Genomic DNA, 18942 nt, shown 5'->3' on the forward strand with positions numbered 1-18942 from the left:
TTAAAGAATCCAAAAGTTAATTTTAGATCTTAAATACAACTCCCCCTCTTCTTTTCCCCTTCCAATTATAATAATTATAACAATTGAATGTTATGTCATAACTGCACTGCTCAAGCTATAATTGGGTAAGTAAAGGGGTTTAATGAGGTTATGACCTATCAAGTTCAGTTCTTATTTTGCTAAATATTTCACTTTTAGATGGAACTTTTATCATTTTTTTTTGGAGCCTTTCATTCAAATTATGTTAGAATATTCTCAATATATCTTTATTTTTGTGTTATTTCATAAGTTAAAAGGAGTATTTTCGCGAGGACAATTTTGCTAGTATTGGTATATGATTATTTATAAACAACAGAAGGTGAAGGTAACATGACATATTTAAAATGATCATTTTGTAAATGTATTTATTATTTTGATAAAATGGGAGCAACTGCGGATAGGACCATTTATTTGCATAATGTGTAGCACTACTAATTAAATTTACTTTTCTTCAATGATCTCGATGCGGGGGCATGGAAACGTTATTCTTCTTTAAATTTAGTCAAAGAATTAGTTTGAAATAATGTTATATTTGCTTGCGAGAATATCGCCGGTTGTCGGGTAGTGCTCACTTTCCCTTTTGAGTAGCTGACTGCAACCTTTATTCTTCCTCTCCTTGCATTGCTAGTAGTAAGAAGGAATCCATCAAAACACAGACACGGTGGCGATCATACTAAGTTGATTTCCAAGAGCAGACCTTAAGTTGGTGTGAATGAGGGAGAGTGATAGTTGTCATAGTTGTGGCAAGTCAGGGCACTGGGCAAGACAATGCCCCAACAAAGCCAACGTAGGCGATGATTTTGATGGTAAGAAATTTCGACGGTCCTTGCCCTGCCGTTGCGGTGCTGGTTGTTGCAAACTTTTCACCTCAAACACACTTAAAAACCCTGGACGCAATTTCTATCGCTGCCCCGCCAACGACGTCAGTCTCTCTCTCTCTCTCTTCTCCCGGTTGCTGCATTTCACTAAAATATTTTTTATTCCCCTGTCTCTTTCATGTATCATCTTGTTTTGGGTTTCAGAAAAGCAAGTGTCAGTTTTTCAAGTGGGCTGACGAGGTAAACTTAGACGAATTTATTAATGTTCCTCTTTGCCGTTGCGGTGCTGACTTTTGCCGTGTGGGTGCCGAGAGTGATGCGGGTCGGATTTTCTTCATCTGTCCAATTAAAAAGGTTTAACCTTTTCTGCCTTCTACTTGCCTTCTTTTTCCTACATAATTTGACACCCTTTTTCCCCCTTCACATTTCTACTTTTGAATCTAGCAAGGACATTAAATATAGATAAAGATCTTACTTTTTCACAAAACACAAGCAAGAATCATGGTATACTTGTAACAAAAATTGGTCACTCAACCTTGAAAGGCAGACTTGAACTTGCTGCATCATTCCCCCTTGGTCATTGATATAAGTTTTGATTTTACCTCGTCATTTTTACAACTGTAGCTTGACTATCATTTATCCACCAGCATTAATGCTATATAAAGATTAAAGTACATAAATCTCCTTACCATGCAAGCTACTTGAGCTGGCTACAATCATTTTTAGTATAACGGAACATCCAGGATATCCTTTATACAGTAAATCAATGATTTTGAACTGGAAAATTCCATATTGCGAGGCTTGATTGGAATTTTTTTCCTTATCTTTCTTTTTGGCGTGGGATGTGGGGTATTTATCGGTCTTTCTCTTTGTTGTGGGTGGGTTTGGGGGCGCGCTATTGTAATTTTGGATCCTGAACATTTATATGAAGAAGTTTGACAAAATGAAATGATTTTTTCTGTGATACTCGTTTTCTTTTTGCTAAAAATCAAGCACCCCTCAGTTTCAAAAAAAAAAAAAAAAATCAGTTTCAAAAATCAAGCAGCCCTCTAGTTTTATACCATAGACGTTCTTCCTCTCTTATTTGACAATCTAGTAATTTTATAGATGTAGTGTCATTTTGCCTCTAGATTATCATTCCTCATATTCTTTTGTAGATTTGTTTTTGATGATTTTCCTTTTCTTTTTTCGTTTATGCTAGTGAACTCACTTAGTCACTTATATAGCAACTGAAGTGACACGGGCAAAAAGTAGTAAGTTGTAATAAAACACATTTGTTAGTGACAACGAACAATGAAGTTCTTAGAACAACAAAATAAACTACTATTAAATATGTAAAAGAGAAATTTGCTCCTGAAAGATAATTTACTTAATGCAAATCTAAAGTCAAAATTCTACATACACAATTGAAAATAAAAGAGAGGGTCTCAAACTCAATGCTAAAGTAAAAATTGCTTAAGATGGCGGTAGATTTGTAATAAATGTAACTTGTCACAAAAATATTGCAACAAATTTTTAAGAGTTTCTCTATTAATATTGTGAATGAATTTAGAATCACTATTCAGTACAAAATAACACCAAGTTTTAGGTAAAAAGTATAAGATAAAGGGGCAAAGGGGAAAAGGAACATAATAGAGTCAAGTTGATCAATATCGCAAAAAGGAAAAAAAGAAAAAAAGAAAAAAAATATCTTGATGCAAAAGAATTTACATAAAAAGGGTCTGGAGATTGGTAAATTAAAGAGTAAAGTAGACACTGTCTTTCTATAATCACCGTTCAATAGACGATGTTGAGATATGAAGGGATGATTTTCTATAGTCAAAAGGTACCTGATTTTTCATGTTCGAATGGGGAGGGGAGTAATGGTACTTAGTGAAAATGACTAACACAAAATAACTAGGTTTTCTGATCATGGTGAAACAAAGAGTGTGCATGAGCGTTGGCAGTAATATTTCTGTAGATTATGTGAAAATTACAATGTTAAAAAGCATTATGTATGGATATAGATACTGAGAAACAAAGAGAAAGTAAAACAACAAATACTATAGCCATGCAACATAACTCAACTTAGATATATTGCATCTTCAAATTTAGAGATTGGATCATTTCGAAAAAAGGTGATTGAGTTGGCTTCAAGGTAAGGAAATAGGGAATGCATGGCTGGGAGAAATACTTTCTTCATTTGCCTTACCTGGTTATTAGTCTATGCCCTAACCACCAGCACAACTAAGAAATGCATTGTACTTACTTGACTTTGGAAAATAAGTGCTGCTTGTTTGCTTGGGCACTACGGAGCATATTTATGGTAATATCCTATCCTTGAAGTTGTGTTACTGGGATCTTCTAATTGTATTAGAATCCCGCTTTTACTTGTTTTGGATCTTCTTATAGTTAATTTTCAAAGGATTGTTACATTTTAGCTCTTCAAACTTCAACTGGTATTGACCAAACTCTTGACAGGGACATGGAGCTTGTGACTTCAAACTATGGCTAGATGCTGAGGAAGCAGTAGCAAGAAGCGCCCAATTAAATGAAAGCACTAGTTCATCTCTGTCGACACTGACCAGTGTTGATGTCAGTTCTTCATCTAGTGATTTGGTTGAGGAATGCAGTGTAAGATCCGGAGTTGGTGATATTGACACATCTCCTGAAGAGATTTATTATAACCTCAACACTTTTCCTGCAACAACTGGACCAGTGAAGAGTCGCACAGTAATTTTAGAGGATTTAATTGGAGAGGACGAGGTGTTGGATGAACCTTCAAGAAAGCACTGCAAAAGATTGCGAAAAGGTGAGCTTAAAGTTGGTGATACTTCTCTTCTCTCTTCAATTGGTTGCTTGCAGTTGCCAGCAACAAAGTCGAGGAACTGTTTGGCTGACGAAAGGCTTCATCTGTCTCTTGTGGAATCTGAGGGGGAGATTCATCCAATACAGACTGAAGTTTGCAAACAGATTCTTGTAGAGGTTCCAGGTTTGTGTAGAAACTTACTCTGCTTCTCCTATTTTCCAATTTGTTTCCAATGATCACTCACCTTGTAGATCTGACAGGTATTTATGTTTCTTTTTTGTTCTTTTTAATCCTTTCCCATTGCTTTGCCTTGCAGCTTCATTTGCTTCTTCCCTAGCTCATTCTTCTGTCTCACCACTGCATTTGGTGGCAACAATGGATTGGATGTTAAATTCTGTTCATCCAAATTTAAATCTAGCACTCCAGGGTTGGTGGGGCAGGCTTGTCTTCCCCCCTCCTCGGTGCTTGATGGTACCCTCAGTAGAGCATTTTACTCCCTGTAAGTTTCTTTTTCTGCAACTGCATAATAATATGCCCCCTCTACCCCCTCCTATCTCCACAAAATGAACCAAAAGGGGTGGTTACAGATATCGTAATCTAGCCTCAGTCACCCTAACAGATGGCTTGTTTTACTTCACTTTTAATCTCTTTGCAGATGTTTTTCCTCCTGAGCCCATCTTTATCCTTCAAGATGCGGGTAGAGAAGATGATGCTTCCCCAGCCACTCAGCAAAGAAATCTTTTACCAACTGAAATTAACATCTCTTCAATGCTTATTGTTGATGAAGATGTGCAGCTCCTAGACTCTGTCAAAAAGAAGTCTGATGGAAAAAGTTTCCAGGGAGGTGGACAAAACAGCACTATGCGGTGTTCGATCTCAAAGGTATTTTGGCAGGCTGCTGATCGTCTTCAGAAGGATCTTCTTACCCTTTTTGAGTCTATGGATATCAATGATCACAAAACTATGAACCAAGAGACAGATGCTACTTTTGCTGCTCTGGACCAATTAGGTGTTGATCGCCAACATTTTAGTGAACGAGTGGAGACTTTTATTTCTTCTGTATCATCACTGGCTAAAATTGAATGCTCTTTATCCAGTGATCAATGCTTTGAAACCCTTGTTAATCACTGGATTTCTGAGAAACTAAAATTAGATGAGCTTTCTCATGCTCATGTTGAGGCAATTAATGCTTCTACTCTTGTTGAGCAACGCCTTCTAAACCTTAAGGACGAAGCTTCTGTGGTTAGAGCTAGGCTTTCTCAAATCGAGGCTGAATTAGCCCATTGTGAGGTGGAGAACTCAGCTCTGCGATACAGCTTGGAACATATCAGTGAAGAGAAGAAAAAAACTGAGGAGAGTCTTTCGATTGCATTGAAGGAGTTGGAGAATGCTCAAGAACTCAGGAAACAGAGAGAAGTGGAGCGAAATGCTGCAAAGACAGCATATGAGACAGCAAAAGCTATGCTTCATGAATAAATCTGGTGTCTACTCCTTAACAATGATGATGTATCGGGAGGTGCAAAACCTGTATGATTTCAGTTTGGGAGATATCTCTGTGTCTACTTCACTACCATGATGAAGTATGGAAATGTGCCTATCCTCTATCCATTAGTAGTCAGGTTAAAAGATCATGAGGTAGACATAGCCTGTGCAATATGATTCACTTACGCTATTATGTTTGTGCTATGTGTAGATGTATTCTTCCGGATTTCGTCAAGAACTAGACCAATATTTGTATATACTTGGATCGGCTTTCCAACTTCCATGCACTGCGTGCACTATTGTAATAGCTTCTGTAAGCTGTATTTCTATTTTGTGAGAGGAAGATGAACTCTCTCTATTTGATCATCTAACTCGTGACATCTTCAGTTCTTCATCGTAGCCACATGTTTCGTTTCCAGTGTAGCAAATGTACCAATTTATTTACTTACTGGAATTTCCTTCCCTTCTTTTTCTGTTGGTACTTGGTATATATTGTAAGTTGCTCTTAATAGTATCCAACATGTAAACTCCGCTGATTCTTAATGAAACTTTGACTGCCTAATGGTTTGCTATGGAAAGGAGATATGGATTTGATCCGGTCTTATTATGATTTATTTTATGAGTTACAAAAATATTAAGTACTACTCCCTCCGGATAAAAAAAAGTGTCCGCTTAGCCTTTTTTTTTTTTAGTAAAAAAAAGTGTCCACTTATCAAATCAGGAAAGAATTAACATTGTTTTTCCAGATTTGCCTCCATTAAGTGTTATATGATCAAATTCCAATGCTTATTTAATTAGAGGTAGTTTAGTCAAATTACCTATTTTTGTCTGGGAGTTAGTATTTTCTTAAGGGGTGTGCAAATGACTAAATGAACTCTTTTTTTGATCCAGAGAGAGTATTATATTATAAGATTGTGTCTACTTAATACTTCTTTGAAATTGATGTTCCGCCTCCCGCGTTTAGAGTCCATCAAAAAGAGTAACTGTCGAAATACAACAATTAATACAAAATAAGATAATAAAAACTTCAACGTTTACATATTAAAATTAAAATTCGTAGCCAAAATCAAAAGAAGCCATCAAGCATGAATGATGTCCTAGTCATGAATACAAATTTGCATAGTCACCGGAAGTTTGTTTTAAATAAACTATTAATTGATTTTGAAGTCTTAAATTATAACCTTATTCATATGGAGTATTCATTTATTTACTTATTGGGTGTAAACACCCTGTGCGGGTAAGGTTTTTTTGGAAGAAAATAAATTCTTTAATCAACTGATGCAATAAATTAGCATTAATATATCGCCATTCATAAGGTTTGAACACATTTATTGCACATGTGAAGCTAGAAAAAGTGATAATGTTATGCGGACTATCCCACCTTGCACTTGTACCCCATGCAAAACCCAACAAGAACTAAAACAAATAGTTGTAAACATTACCAATACTAGAATATACGAGTTAAATTAATAAAAAAAATTAGGGTAAAATTTGAAAAAGGAAAAACAAAAGCAAAGATAAAAAACAGAAAGTCAAAATAGTGAAAACAAAGTCTCGGTTGTTTTCCTAATCCAAATACAATTTCTAAGTTGCATTTGGAATTTTCATGGCTAAACACTAGTTTTCAGAAAAAGTGAAAAAAAATTCCGGGAAAAGTGAATAATTTCCATCGCCAAATGGGTCCTTAGTCTTTGTGTGATAGAATTAATAGGCCGTTGGCCATAGAAACCAAATATTTTTTACTTTATTAGGAATGCATTTAAAGTGAAAAAAATGAGAATAGGGTTTTAAATGTTCTCCAAATTCCAAATACAATTTTGTATTTTTATGGCCAAGGCTGATTTTCAAATAAAGTGAAAAAAATTCTGGGAAAAAAATGAATAATTCTTATGGCCAAACGGGTATTTAGTGTGTTGATTGGTATTTTACTCAAATGTAATGTTCTTTTTGTAAAAAAGAAAAAACTGGGATGTCATTGAAAAATAGTAGTGTACTAATTACATTTTGTGCCGGCGCGTGGGCGTCACAAAATAAAAAATAAAAAAAAAATCATGTTTCGAGGGAACAGATAATGTGGAAAACCCGGCTTCCTCAACATACATACATACATACATAGAGCTCCATTGATACGCATATGGTAATTCTTACAAGTTTTATTGGTTTCGGTTGAATGAAGATTTGAGAAGTCGCTGAAGTTTTATCCATGGCAGCTGCGAAGGCGTCCCTCCTCTTCTCTCCTGAGGGCTTTCGTCTCTGCAAACTGTTCCCCACCACTACTATTACTGCTACTCATCAAAAGCCCTCTTCTATTACCTTAACCAAGGTCCTCAATGCGGATGCTGTATATACTAAATTGCCTCCCCGAGTACGGAAGGAGCAGGAGCGAGACGCCATCTCTCTCCTTAACGACCGAATTCGGCGGGAGCATGCTAAGAGAGATCACTCCATTCCTCTTAGGCCTGCCATGGATTCCGAGGAGGCTGATAAGTACATTCAGCTGGTCAAGCAGCAGCAGCAAAGGGGCCTCCACAAACTCAAAACCGACCGAGCCAAACAAGCTGCTGATAATTCAGCTCAACCTACTTTTAGTTACAAGGTCGACCCTTACACTCTCCGTTCCGGCGATTTCGTCGTCCACAGGAAGGTTGGAATTGGACGATTCGTCGGCATCAAATTTGACCTTCCCAAGGATTCCAAGGAGCCTATCGAATATGTCTTTATTGAGTACGCTGATGGTATGGCTAAATTACCCGTCTGCCAGGCATCTCGTTTTCTCTACCGTTACAATCTGTACGTACAGCGTACCTTTTTACTTACCACCTAGATATACATTTGTAATTCATTACACTGCTGCTCATTCCCCCCTTTTGGTAATTAAAATTATGCAGTAACTTCTTTCATTCATGTGGACAAGATTTTTGCACACTCACCAATACTTTTACAACTTGAAGTGACCTTCTCTTTTTCAGTTCCTAACAGAGGGATACCTCCGACAAATGATCTTATGTCATGAGCTTCCCAGCTATAGACAATAGCCAAATTTCCTTAATACTATAGGAATATGATTTTTTGAATAGAGACTTTGCTTTGCACCTCGCAATTTCTTAACATCTTTTCCGGTTATGATGATACTTCCTCAGTACATCACTTAAAATGCCTTTTCAATTCAAGCTAGCCTCTTTTCCTTAGTCACAAGCTATCCACTTTCCAACCCTTGGGAAGCTAGCCAAATAATAAAGACCTATTTACTGGTTTCAGCCTAGAGCATATATCTAATACCAAGATGCCATAGGAGCTTTATATTTTGGTCTGTTCCAGGCACTCTTTACATTGCTCTGGTCCTTTTGATTTGAAGGCCTCTCTTTCAATTAGCAAAGGCTGAACAGAAAAAGGAAATGGATCTGCTCTGTCTATGATTATCCTTAGCGAAATCGCTGCATATCACATTTCCAGAGGTGAGATGGGGGTCTGATTCTCGTTTTGGAAGGAATATAATTATTAAGACGGATATACAGGCTTTACCTTTTATAATCCTTTATCACCACCCTTGGAAAGAGTCTCTTGAGTTATGAATAACTGTATAGCCAAGGGAAACCTGGAAATGTCCTTTATTATCAATTTTGTATGCCAGAGAGATAGTCTAGATTTGCTATTTGATTAGTGCATTTTTTTTTTTTTTTTGACTATTCAGTCCTAATGAAACCAAAAGACCACGGACTTTGAGCAAGTTAAGCGATACTAGTGCATGGGAGAGGAGAAGGATGAAGGGTAAAGTTGCAGTTCAGAAAATGGTTGTAGATCTAATGGAGCTATACCTACACAGGCTAAAACAAAAAAGGCCTCCATACCTAAAGACTCCAGCTATGGCTGAATTTGCATCTCACTTCCCTTTTGAGCCCACACCGGATCAGAAACAGGTTTAATTGTCTCTTCTGTATCTTTTAAATTCTGACGTCAACCGGCAAGGTTTGCTTCTGCAAAATATAAGCTGTTGTTGGTTCTTGCCATGTGTATAGTTTAGCTGCAATTTTTTTTTTCATCCAGTTGGTTCAGTAAGACATATATGACAAAATTTTAACAACACTCAAAAATAACAGTGTTGCTGTCTTGCCACATTCTATTCAGAATAACTTATTGCTACTAGTGGTCCGTAAAGTGTACTTAGCTTGGCACATTTTAGTCAGAGTAACTTATTGCTACTCATTGTCTGGAGAGTTTAATCATTTTTATTGGTTTACCTATAATGGGAAACCTTTTCTGTTTCTGACAGTTTGGATTCCAATGACAGGCTTTCTTAGATGTAGAAAGGGACTTGACAGAGAGGGAAAATCCAATGGACAGATTAATTTGTGGAGATGTTGGTTTTGGTAAAACTGAAGTTGCACTGCGTGCCATCTTCTGTGTAGTCTCTTCAGGGAAGCAAGCTATGGTTCTAGCGCCAACTATAGTTTTGGCTAAACAACATTTTGATGTTGTCTCAGAGAGATTCTCAAGATATCCTAACATAAGAGTTGGACTTCTTAGCAGGTTTCAGGTGCATAACTCGATCTTTAGCAATACATGGTTGATGCCTAATAAGCACTTTCTACTTGAGCATCTACTCTTCATCATTTGAATAGTAGTTGGTTTGGTAAAAGAATGGTGGTTGCTTCCGAGCTTCAATGTTTAAAAGTTTGCTCATATTGGTTTTTGCGAAACCTATCTTCTCGCATCTCATGATTTCTTAAGATTAGATTTCTTGATCAATAGGTCCATGGCAAGAAATATTTTTTTAAATTCATCAGAGTGCCTTACAATAAGTGATTCCATTGATAAACTTCCATGCAAGTCAAACTGGCATAGACACATCAAATCTTCTGTCCATTGAGGATTTTATGCAGTTTGAGTTTGTTTAGGCTGTTTCACAAATCATGCTTAGTTGATTGTTATTTATTTTGAAATTACATATTTAAAAAATTTCACCTTGTTGAGATGGTTTAATATTATTTAACGTCTGTATACTCTTCTTAATTATTGTCTACCTCTTTGATTATTAAGAAGAAAAACGAAAAGAATGACTGTTCGAATATGCAAGTGTACCAAACTAGATATAATGTCTTTTTTCTCTTTCTTTTTGGTATTTTCCTACCAAAATCTGAGTGGTAATGGTTCTCAATGTGAACTCCTTACGTATGTTATTTTTGTTTTAGTTCTTTGGTGTTGACACTGCTGTTTACCTTGTCCAAGCAAACACCGTAACCTGTATTCTAAGTCCTAATGCTAGCTTTCTTTGTGACCTACTATTCCTCAATAAAGACCAAGTCAGAGAAAGAGGAGTACTTGAGTATGATTAAAGACGGACATGTGGACATTATGGTTGGGACTCATTCACTACTTGGCAATCGAGTTGAATATAACAATCTGGGTCTACTTGTGGTTGATGAGGAACAGGTACGTCCACATATCTAAATGCCATTATATTTTGGATTATTTGTTTGTTATTTGCATCTAAAAACAGTAATATTTCGAATTTAGTCATGGATGAAATAGGTTGGTTACTTGTGTAAGTAAGGCCTTATAATGAGGAAAAAGTATGTGTAAACTCCCTTTTTCTAATGTTTTGGTTTCCCCTTTATAAATCAATTTCATTGATCTACAACCTGATTATGCAATTCTTTATTTGATCTATAATAAGGCCAACTATGATTATATTTTCTTGTTGTCCTGTGATGATAAAAAGCTCGAAAAGAAACTTTAACCAGAACCCCCCAAAAAGAAGAAGAAACTTGAAAAAAAACATAAAGCTTTAACATTCTTGGGTTCTGCATGTTTTCTAAAATAGCTTCTTTTGATTGTTTCACAAGGTTTAACATTCTTGCGTTGTTGTAATGAGTGATGTACGCTGGAGAGAAGCACCAAGGAGGTGGAAATTTTTCACGTATAAAAAGGGAATAAGACAAAAATACCAAGAGTGGGCGAGTATCTGCAGAAGGTTGTACAGAAGAGTAAAACCTAATTGGCATTGGAAGTCAACAAACTACAGAACTCTTCACACCCACTCACGCTATCTCCAATACCATAGATATATTTGTTCAAGGCAAAGGTGTATTAGCTTGTTAGATGGGGCAGTCCTAGGATGCTATTTCTTTCTTTTGATAGGGTTCCATGATGAAGTGGAAAGCTGGTGTTCATTTATTCATGGTAGTAAGGTTTTCTCGTTATCCACTGAAATGAATAGTAAAATAAATTTATTGAAGAAGGTAGGTAACCCTGAACCTTCCTCTGTGTGTGTGTTTGTGTGTGAGTGTGTGTGTGAGAGAGAGAGAGAGAGAGATAAGAGAGAGAGAGAGAGAGAGAGAGAGAGAAGAGAGAGAGAGCGAGAGAGTCTGTGTGTGTGTGTGTGTGTCTTTTGGACATCCTTCATACCTATAACCGATTCATCATATTTGATCTCCCTCTGAATTGTTCTTTGTCTTTTCAGAGGTTTGGTGTAAAACAGAAGGAGAAGATTGCTTCATTTAAAACTTCAGTGGATGTACTCACACTTTCAGCAACGCCTATTCCGAGAACTCTCTATTTAGCATTAACTGGATTCCGTGACGCTAGGTAATACCACTGTGTTTGTTTCAAATTTATCAAAGCCGTGGATGGCTGTTGATGAAGTATCCACTATACCCTTAGGCGTTCCAGCAGCCAAAATTGGGTATCATTAGTTTAGCAGTGTCAATGTTGGGTAGATTTGACGAATTGTGAAGTTACATTCAACTCAACATTTTGTCAGTTCAATTTGTTGACTGTTTCGCTTTTTGTCTCTCAAACAGTTTGATCTCAACACCACCTCCTGAGAGAGTTCCAATAAGAACTCATCTTTCAGCTTACAGCAAGGACAAAGTAATATCAGCTATCAAGCATGAATTGGACCGTGGTGGCCGAGTTTTTTATGTCTTGCCCCGCATTAAGGGTAATGCATTCTGTGCCTTTTGTGCACGTTAATTGTGAGTAGCATTATGTAATTTGGTTGCCAGGCTGTAGAGAAGTTTGCTGAAGTTCATCCATTGTACTCATTGTAGTTACATGGGTTCTATTACTCGCAGGTCTTGAAGATGTTATGGAATTTTTAGAACAAACATTTCCACATGTTGAGATAGCTATTGCTCATGGAAAGGTAATTATGGGATCTAATGCATTTGCTTTAAGTTCTGGAATTAAAGGTTAATACTTGGGAAGATTTCAATCAATTAAGTGATCAATCAACTGTGTGATGTCTTTTGACTAAGCTGTTATGGGACTCTTCAATATTTCTTCCATAGCTTCCACATTTACTGAACCTTGTTCAGTTGTTCTTGTTTAAATTCTCTTTTGAACTGTCTGATGCCTTTGACTAAGCATACATGATTCTGGGAAACTTTATGAGGCAGGACCTATAAGAGAGGAACTGAGAATTGATTTATCATATGGGAGTAAGATTTTCGGGAATGAAAACCAAAAGCTTATTATTGATAGGTCTTATTTTGCTGAACATGTAATTTTAATAAGCCTTCAACTCTATGTGTTCTTAACTTTTTATTACAATATTTGTTCCTTCTCAGGCTTGTCTCATTTGCCGGTCTTCTTTTTGAGAATCCCTTTCTCATTCTGTTTAGGTCAAACATTGAAACTCTTTCAACCTTTAGTTTAATGCATGTAGACTTTCTTGTGCATGGACCTTCGAGAGCTTAATTTGAAATGGGGAACTCAGAGAGCTTTATTTCTTCAAAACATTTTGGAGAGCTCTTGTGTATACACAGAGCATAGATGATCTTAAGTTGGATAAAGGAGCAGGTTGCACGATCAGTGTAAATATAGTTGGATCATTATGAATCCTCATAATGATGAATTTGTTGTGACGCGCCCTTGTAGGCATGCGCTACAATGCCACCCAGATGTAGTTTTAATGCATAAAGGAGTCCATCAGATCACCACATTGGTGTGACGGAATATAAGCAAGGTTTCCTACACCATAGACATGTCTGGATAAAGATATTATTCACCACATTGCCGCTTGGTTGTGGTGTTAGATAAGAGAAAGTTCTTGCATTTTAATAGACAAATGAAGGTAAAAAATGCCAGTTCAAGTGAATGAGATCCAGATAGGTTTTGAAACATACTTTTTTTCAAAAAAGCAATGAAATAGTTGGATACTTGAAAAAGGAGTTGATATTTCATGTCTATAAGAGAATATACTGGGGAAAGGGCTAGAAATATTAACAACGCAAGTTGCAGCTTGTAGTATCATGGGATAGATAGAATAGCATAATGTTAAAGGAAAGTTATGTAGAACGGGTGTGAGATCAGCATATCATATGGGAGTGAATGTTTGGCCAATGCCTAGATGAATGTTGGAAATATACAAATATAGATGTGCAATCATACAAGGCTAGACAAGATTAGAAATTATTACAATCCGACAAAGGGTGCACGTAATACACATGAGAGAAGGAAATAGTTTGGCCATGTTATAAGCATACCTCTAAATGCATCAATACGTAGGTATGAAAATATGATAATTTGAGGTGTAATAGGGGATGAGATAAACCTTAAAGCGCATGAAGAAAAGTTGTTTCAATAGACCTAGGATCTCTCCGTATCAATTGAAATTAACTAAGAACTAACTAAGAAAGAATCCAATGAGTCAAAGGATCAACACAGGTGGTACAACTTGTTGAGATTAAACTAGTTACTGCAAATTATTTAGTATTGGAATGAAATGGGCCTGAATAGATCAGAATAAATGATTCATGTATCCAACTCCAATTGATTTGGGATTGAAGTGGGGTTGATTGATAGACTGATTATTCTGGGGGACAATAGTGAGCAAATTTCTTTAAAAAGCAATAGCAATGGTGGCTGATATTACTTATTCTGTATCACTTGTACTAGAGTAGAGTTTAAGTTATTGGTGCATTTGCTCTTGCTATTACTCTAAAACTTGGTGCTTTTTTCATAAACAATACCTTTGATAGAATACTTACGTTCATTCAGTCATTAGACATTAATCTAAATTATGAACTCATATTTACATAGCATCTACACTGCATTGTTCAGTTCTAGTGCTCTCACATGCCACTTCATCTTTTCTGCCAGCAATACTCAAAACAACTTGAGGAAACTATGGAAAGATTTGCACGAGGAGATATTAGAATTCTTATATGTACAAACATAGTGGAAAGTGGCCTTGATATTCAAAATGCAAACACAATCATCATTCAAGATGTTCAGCAATTTGGACTTGCACAATTGTATCAGGTTTTTACATTCTCTTGCCTAAACAAACAGCAAGATTTTTCCTGCACTGTATAAGTGACATTGAAACCAGGAAGCAAATCATTTGTTTTTGTCCATTGATTTTTCTTAGACATAAGTAAAAAAGCATAGTTTACTTTGATACAGCGTTTTGTTCAATTTTACATGAATTAGATGTTCCTTGACAGCATGTAATGTTTGCCCAGCTCTGCGTTAATACAGAATCTCCCTGTTTCCTTGATGTACCTGATTAATCACACAAGACGATTAACGGTGCTAAAAGAGAAAATTTGACTTTTGGGATAACTTAGGTAGCTGGGTTTTAGCATAGCAAGTCTTTGTTACATTCAAAAACTCCTTGTAATCTTGAGATTACATCGAAGTTCAATAGCATAATAGCATAATTAGTGTTATTTTCGTTGTAGTGGCATTTCAGTCAAGCTCAGATTCTTATGAGACAAGGGATTTTTACAGAGAGAATAAATGTCGTTGAATCAGCCTTTATTTCATATTTGTAAAGTATTCTGTTCTTTCTTTCAAGAGGAATTTCTGGGTTTGGTTCTCTTGTGATGTTGACCATGGCCTGCTATTAAAGCTGCAGTGATGAAGTCGACCAATTGTCTTCTACTCGGTTAATGTAGTGATTTCAAACTCCAATGAAAAATTATCTTTCCCGGTTCTTTTTCATTGTATTGACTACTAAAGTTGATTGATCAAAGATTTTCAGCCCTTAATTTCAAGATTTGTCCCCTTACATTGCTAGCTAACTGATTAACTTGTCTCTCTTAATAGCTTATGTCGATACTGTAGTTTTTGCAGTTCGGATGTCTTTTAGCGGACTTTATGAGACTCATATATGCCCATGGGCTAATTAGGCCGTGATGATGCGCTGCTGACAATTCCATATCTCTACTTTGCAGATTCTTAGTGATTATGGTTATTGATCGTTATAATGCTAATTGCTGTGACTTTGATATTTTTTCTAATTCCTACTCTTTTTGATTATTTTAGTTGCGTGGAAGGGTCGGACGGGCGGATAAGGAAGCTCATGCACACTTATTTTATCCCGACAAATCACTTCTTTCTGACCACGCACTAGTATGCTCTCGTTCCTCTATATTTTTCTAATGACGGGATATGTAGGAGATGGTTCATATATTCTGTCTTCTTGCCTTTATTCTGGTAATGTTGCGGTATTTCCATAAGAACAGGGGTTCTAATTTTATCTTATGAAGGACAAATTCTGTGATATCCACGTTATGTGAAGTTACTTGCGGAAGATTGATCTTTATTATGGCTGTTACATGGGCTTTCATTTGACAATTTAGGAGAGGCTTGCTGCTCTTGAAGAGTGCTGTGAACTTGGCCAGGGTTTTCAGCTTGCAGAAAGAGACATGGCTATTAGAGGATTTGGCAATATTTTCGGCGAGCAACAGACAGGGGATGTCGGCAATGTGGGCATTGATCTATTCTTTGAGATGCTGTTTGAAAGCTTGTCAAAGGTCTGTTTGCATCATCCTTTTACTCCATTATTGCTAGTTTCAAAGATAAAATTGACTGGTATGTGCCTTAGCTAGCAGCCTAGCATTGCTTTCTTCATGCTATCCTCCTACCTTATTTTGAGATCATGATACGTCTATGCATCAATTATGTACCTTTCAAAATGAAAGAAAATTGTAATGAGATCTGTTATCTTTATTTGTATTCCAGGTTGATGAGCATCGTGTAATATCAGTTCCTTACCATGCAATGAAGGTATTTAATGCTCTCTATATTTTCTGTAAGTTGATACATTTTTTGAGGACAAAATCCATTATAAGTCTGTGGTTGTGTCTCCATTATCCAATACCTAATGTGTGCTGCTCTTTTTAGGAACTGTCATTAATCATTAATTTTTTAATTGATTGGTTAAAATGTCAACCAGAGAAATTCGGATCTTAAAAATTGAATGATTTCGGGACAAAATATTCTTAAATTAGCAACTGTTGAGTCATGTACAACCAGAATTAGCCTAACTATGATGGATTATGAGCTTTTCATAAACACACCCACTTAGGATTTTATCATGTTTTTATCCTTGTAAGATATACTAGTCTACTGTGGATCATAAAGAAATTATTCAACTTCTCAACAAACAACAATCACAAATTAGAGTTGAGATAAATATGAACGACCATTTTTTTTTCTTTGTTCTTTTGGTGATTACGTTAAACACTAGGTGATTTTTTCTCCTCTTCCCAAGTCTTGGTGGACAGAGTTACCCAATACTTGTGCTGGTGGGAGGTAGCACGTACCTCTTGGAATTAGCCGCGGTGCACGCAAGCTAATCCGGACACCATGGTTATAAAAAAGAAGTATGAAAAGATGTAGTAGTTAATTGGAAAGATGTGGCATCAAGTTTGAAATATCTCGGATAGCATCAGTTTAGATTATTTCATTTTGTTGGAAGGAGAGGATTTTCTAGATTAAAAAAGATGTCAAGTATTTTATGTTTATCCAATAAAGGAAATAGATCAAATATTTTGGTTAAATGGAGAATTAATTAAAAGTGAAAAAAAGGGTTAACAATCCAGAGGTTTTTTAAAGTAATTGGGCAATTGTACATGTCTTATGTGGAACATCAAAAGTATAAATCACTGCTTTATTGCATGAAGTTTAATTAATGGTTAAAAGGGCACAAGAAAAATGCAAGGGAGCAACGACAAAGACAAGAAACTATACAGTAATAAATGATCAGTAGGAAGAGTCGAAGTTGTGCAATATTTAGTTTCTTTAGTTGAGTTTCTAATTTACTGCCTTATCGTTGTCTCTTGCTTCTGAACAGGTAGTAAGAGTACGAGGTTAAAAAATAACGACAAATTACTTGGAAATGCATGATCAGGGAATTAAGCTGGGTTAGTTAGCTAATATGTTGAGCACGACCACATTAGTTCGCTAGGCATGTGGAAACGGCTTCGTATAGGAACTTTAGACTAGTGGTTCTATGAATAGCTTGTAAGAATTTGTGTCTCCTGTTATAGTTATTCTGATTTTGTCACATCCGTTCTGAAAGATATAGCCTATTTATCTGCTGAACTACTTTCATTGGCAATTGCAAATAAATGGGTATAACCTTTTAACATTCTCTCACTCCCTGTCTCAGCTTGATATCAATATAAACCCTCATCTTCCTTCCGACTACATAAATCATTTGGAGAACCCCATGCAAATCATTAATGGCGCTGAAAAAGCAGCTGAAAAGGACATTTTCAGCTTGATGCAATTTACGGAAAATTTGAGGCGTCAATATGGCAAAGAACCTTACTCTATGGAAATCCTATTGAAGAAGCTATATGTCAAAAGAATGGCAGCTGATTTAGGAATTACCAGCATATATGCTTCAGGAAAGATGGTTGGCATGAAAACAAACATGTCAAAAAAGGTTTTCAAGTTGATAACTGATTCAGCAACTTCAGATGTTCATCAGAATTCTCTGATATTTGAAGATGGCCAAATAAAGGTATGGTTTTGTTGAGTTTTACTATCTTCTCTATACCCATACTAATCCACTAGGGTTACATATTCTTCATTTGAAAGAATGGAGAAAAAGTTAAATGTGAAAGGCATGCTTTCCATATTTAATTGGCTTTGTGTAATGATGCGTCTTATTCAGGCTGAATTGCTCTTGGAGCTACCTAAAGAACAGTTGCTGAATTGGATCTTCCAATGCCTAGCAGAATTATATTCCTCATTGCCGACCTTGATAAAATATTAGTCCTTTCAATGAACTGTGGTTCTTTACTTCATCTAGTAGGCAGCCCCATGGCCATCATCCATTGCTATAATAGCGTCCTGGGTGGCTGGTTTAATTAAGAATGTTAGAAGCTTGTCTCTCATCAGCGGCTGTCTCCCCATGTACAGTATGAAAAATGGAGATAGATCTGTATTGTCTATTAAAGCATATTATGTGATATCCAACTGGCGCTTTCCATTCCTCTCGGGCAATCAATCTATATCAGAAGTAAAAGCCACAAGGAGTGCATTGCCTTCTGAGACGAGGTTTATCTTTGGTCCATTCTTTTAATCTTTTCATTTTCTATTTTCATGTTTTGTCTCCTAATCATCAGGGACCTGGTTTGCTTTTTACTGTGCAGGACTAGCCGAGTTGTTTAAATACAGGATATAGGATATATTGATGGACTGTCAAATTTCTCGTGAAAGATATGTTTATGTGACAACAGAAACAATTAGGATTCGTCATTACCCTATTTGAATAGGGAAAGAACAAGGGATCATAATTTGTCTTTCACGTTCCCTTGGAGCCCTGACTCCTTTATGTTAGATGCCACCTCTTCATGACATTTTTTTGCCGAGTTATGGCGCTTCATGGAATTTGTGTTGCATATTTATTCTAGACATTTGGGCCCAAATGTGATTCTAAATCTAGTTGATGCTTAATTCTTCCTATTAGCTAAAATTACAAAAAGATAAAGAGATTACAAGGCTGAATGATTCGTTTGAGACTAAGAAATAAATTCTTATGACAAAGAAATTTCTTGTCAATTACTGACTTTT

At 36.3% G+C, this 18942-nt stretch overlaps 2 protein-coding genes across 2 annotated transcripts; both read left to right on the forward strand.

Annotated features, from left to right (window-relative positions):
• The first annotated feature begins 481 nt into the window (after positions 1-481).
• LOC132622517 (uncharacterized) lies at positions 482-5589 on the forward strand. The gene is made up of 5 exons (XM_060337124.1): positions 482-961; positions 1062-1211; positions 3318-3828; positions 3962-4144; positions 4301-5589. The coding sequence occupies exons 1-5, from the start codon at positions 752-754 to the stop codon at positions 5119-5121; spliced, it is 1875 nt and encodes a 624-aa protein (XP_060193107.1). The 5' UTR covers positions 482-751; the 3' UTR covers positions 5122-5589.
• A 1586-nt stretch (positions 5590-7175) lies between these two features.
• Positions 7176-18770, forward strand: LOC132625034 (ATP-dependent DNA helicase At3g02060, chloroplastic). Its single transcript, XM_060339797.1, has 14 exons — positions 7176-7917; positions 8819-9044; positions 9416-9661; positions 10423-10557; positions 11588-11712; positions 11928-12067; positions 12201-12271; positions 14230-14391; positions 15400-15486; positions 15717-15890; positions 16099-16143; positions 17531-17887; positions 18041-18426; positions 18522-18770. Exons 1-13 carry the CDS (start codon positions 7331-7333, stop codon positions 18140-18142), a joined length of 2457 nt encoding a protein of 818 aa, XP_060195780.1. The 5' UTR covers positions 7176-7330; the 3' UTR covers positions 18143-18426; positions 18522-18770.
• Positions 18771-18942: the final 172 nt, after the last annotated feature.

This window comes from Lycium barbarum, chromosome 12, assembly GCF_019175385.1.
Source record: "Lycium barbarum isolate Lr01 chromosome 12, ASM1917538v2, whole genome shotgun sequence".
NCBI classification, from domain to species: domain Eukaryota; kingdom Viridiplantae; phylum Streptophyta; class Magnoliopsida; order Solanales; family Solanaceae; genus Lycium; species Lycium barbarum.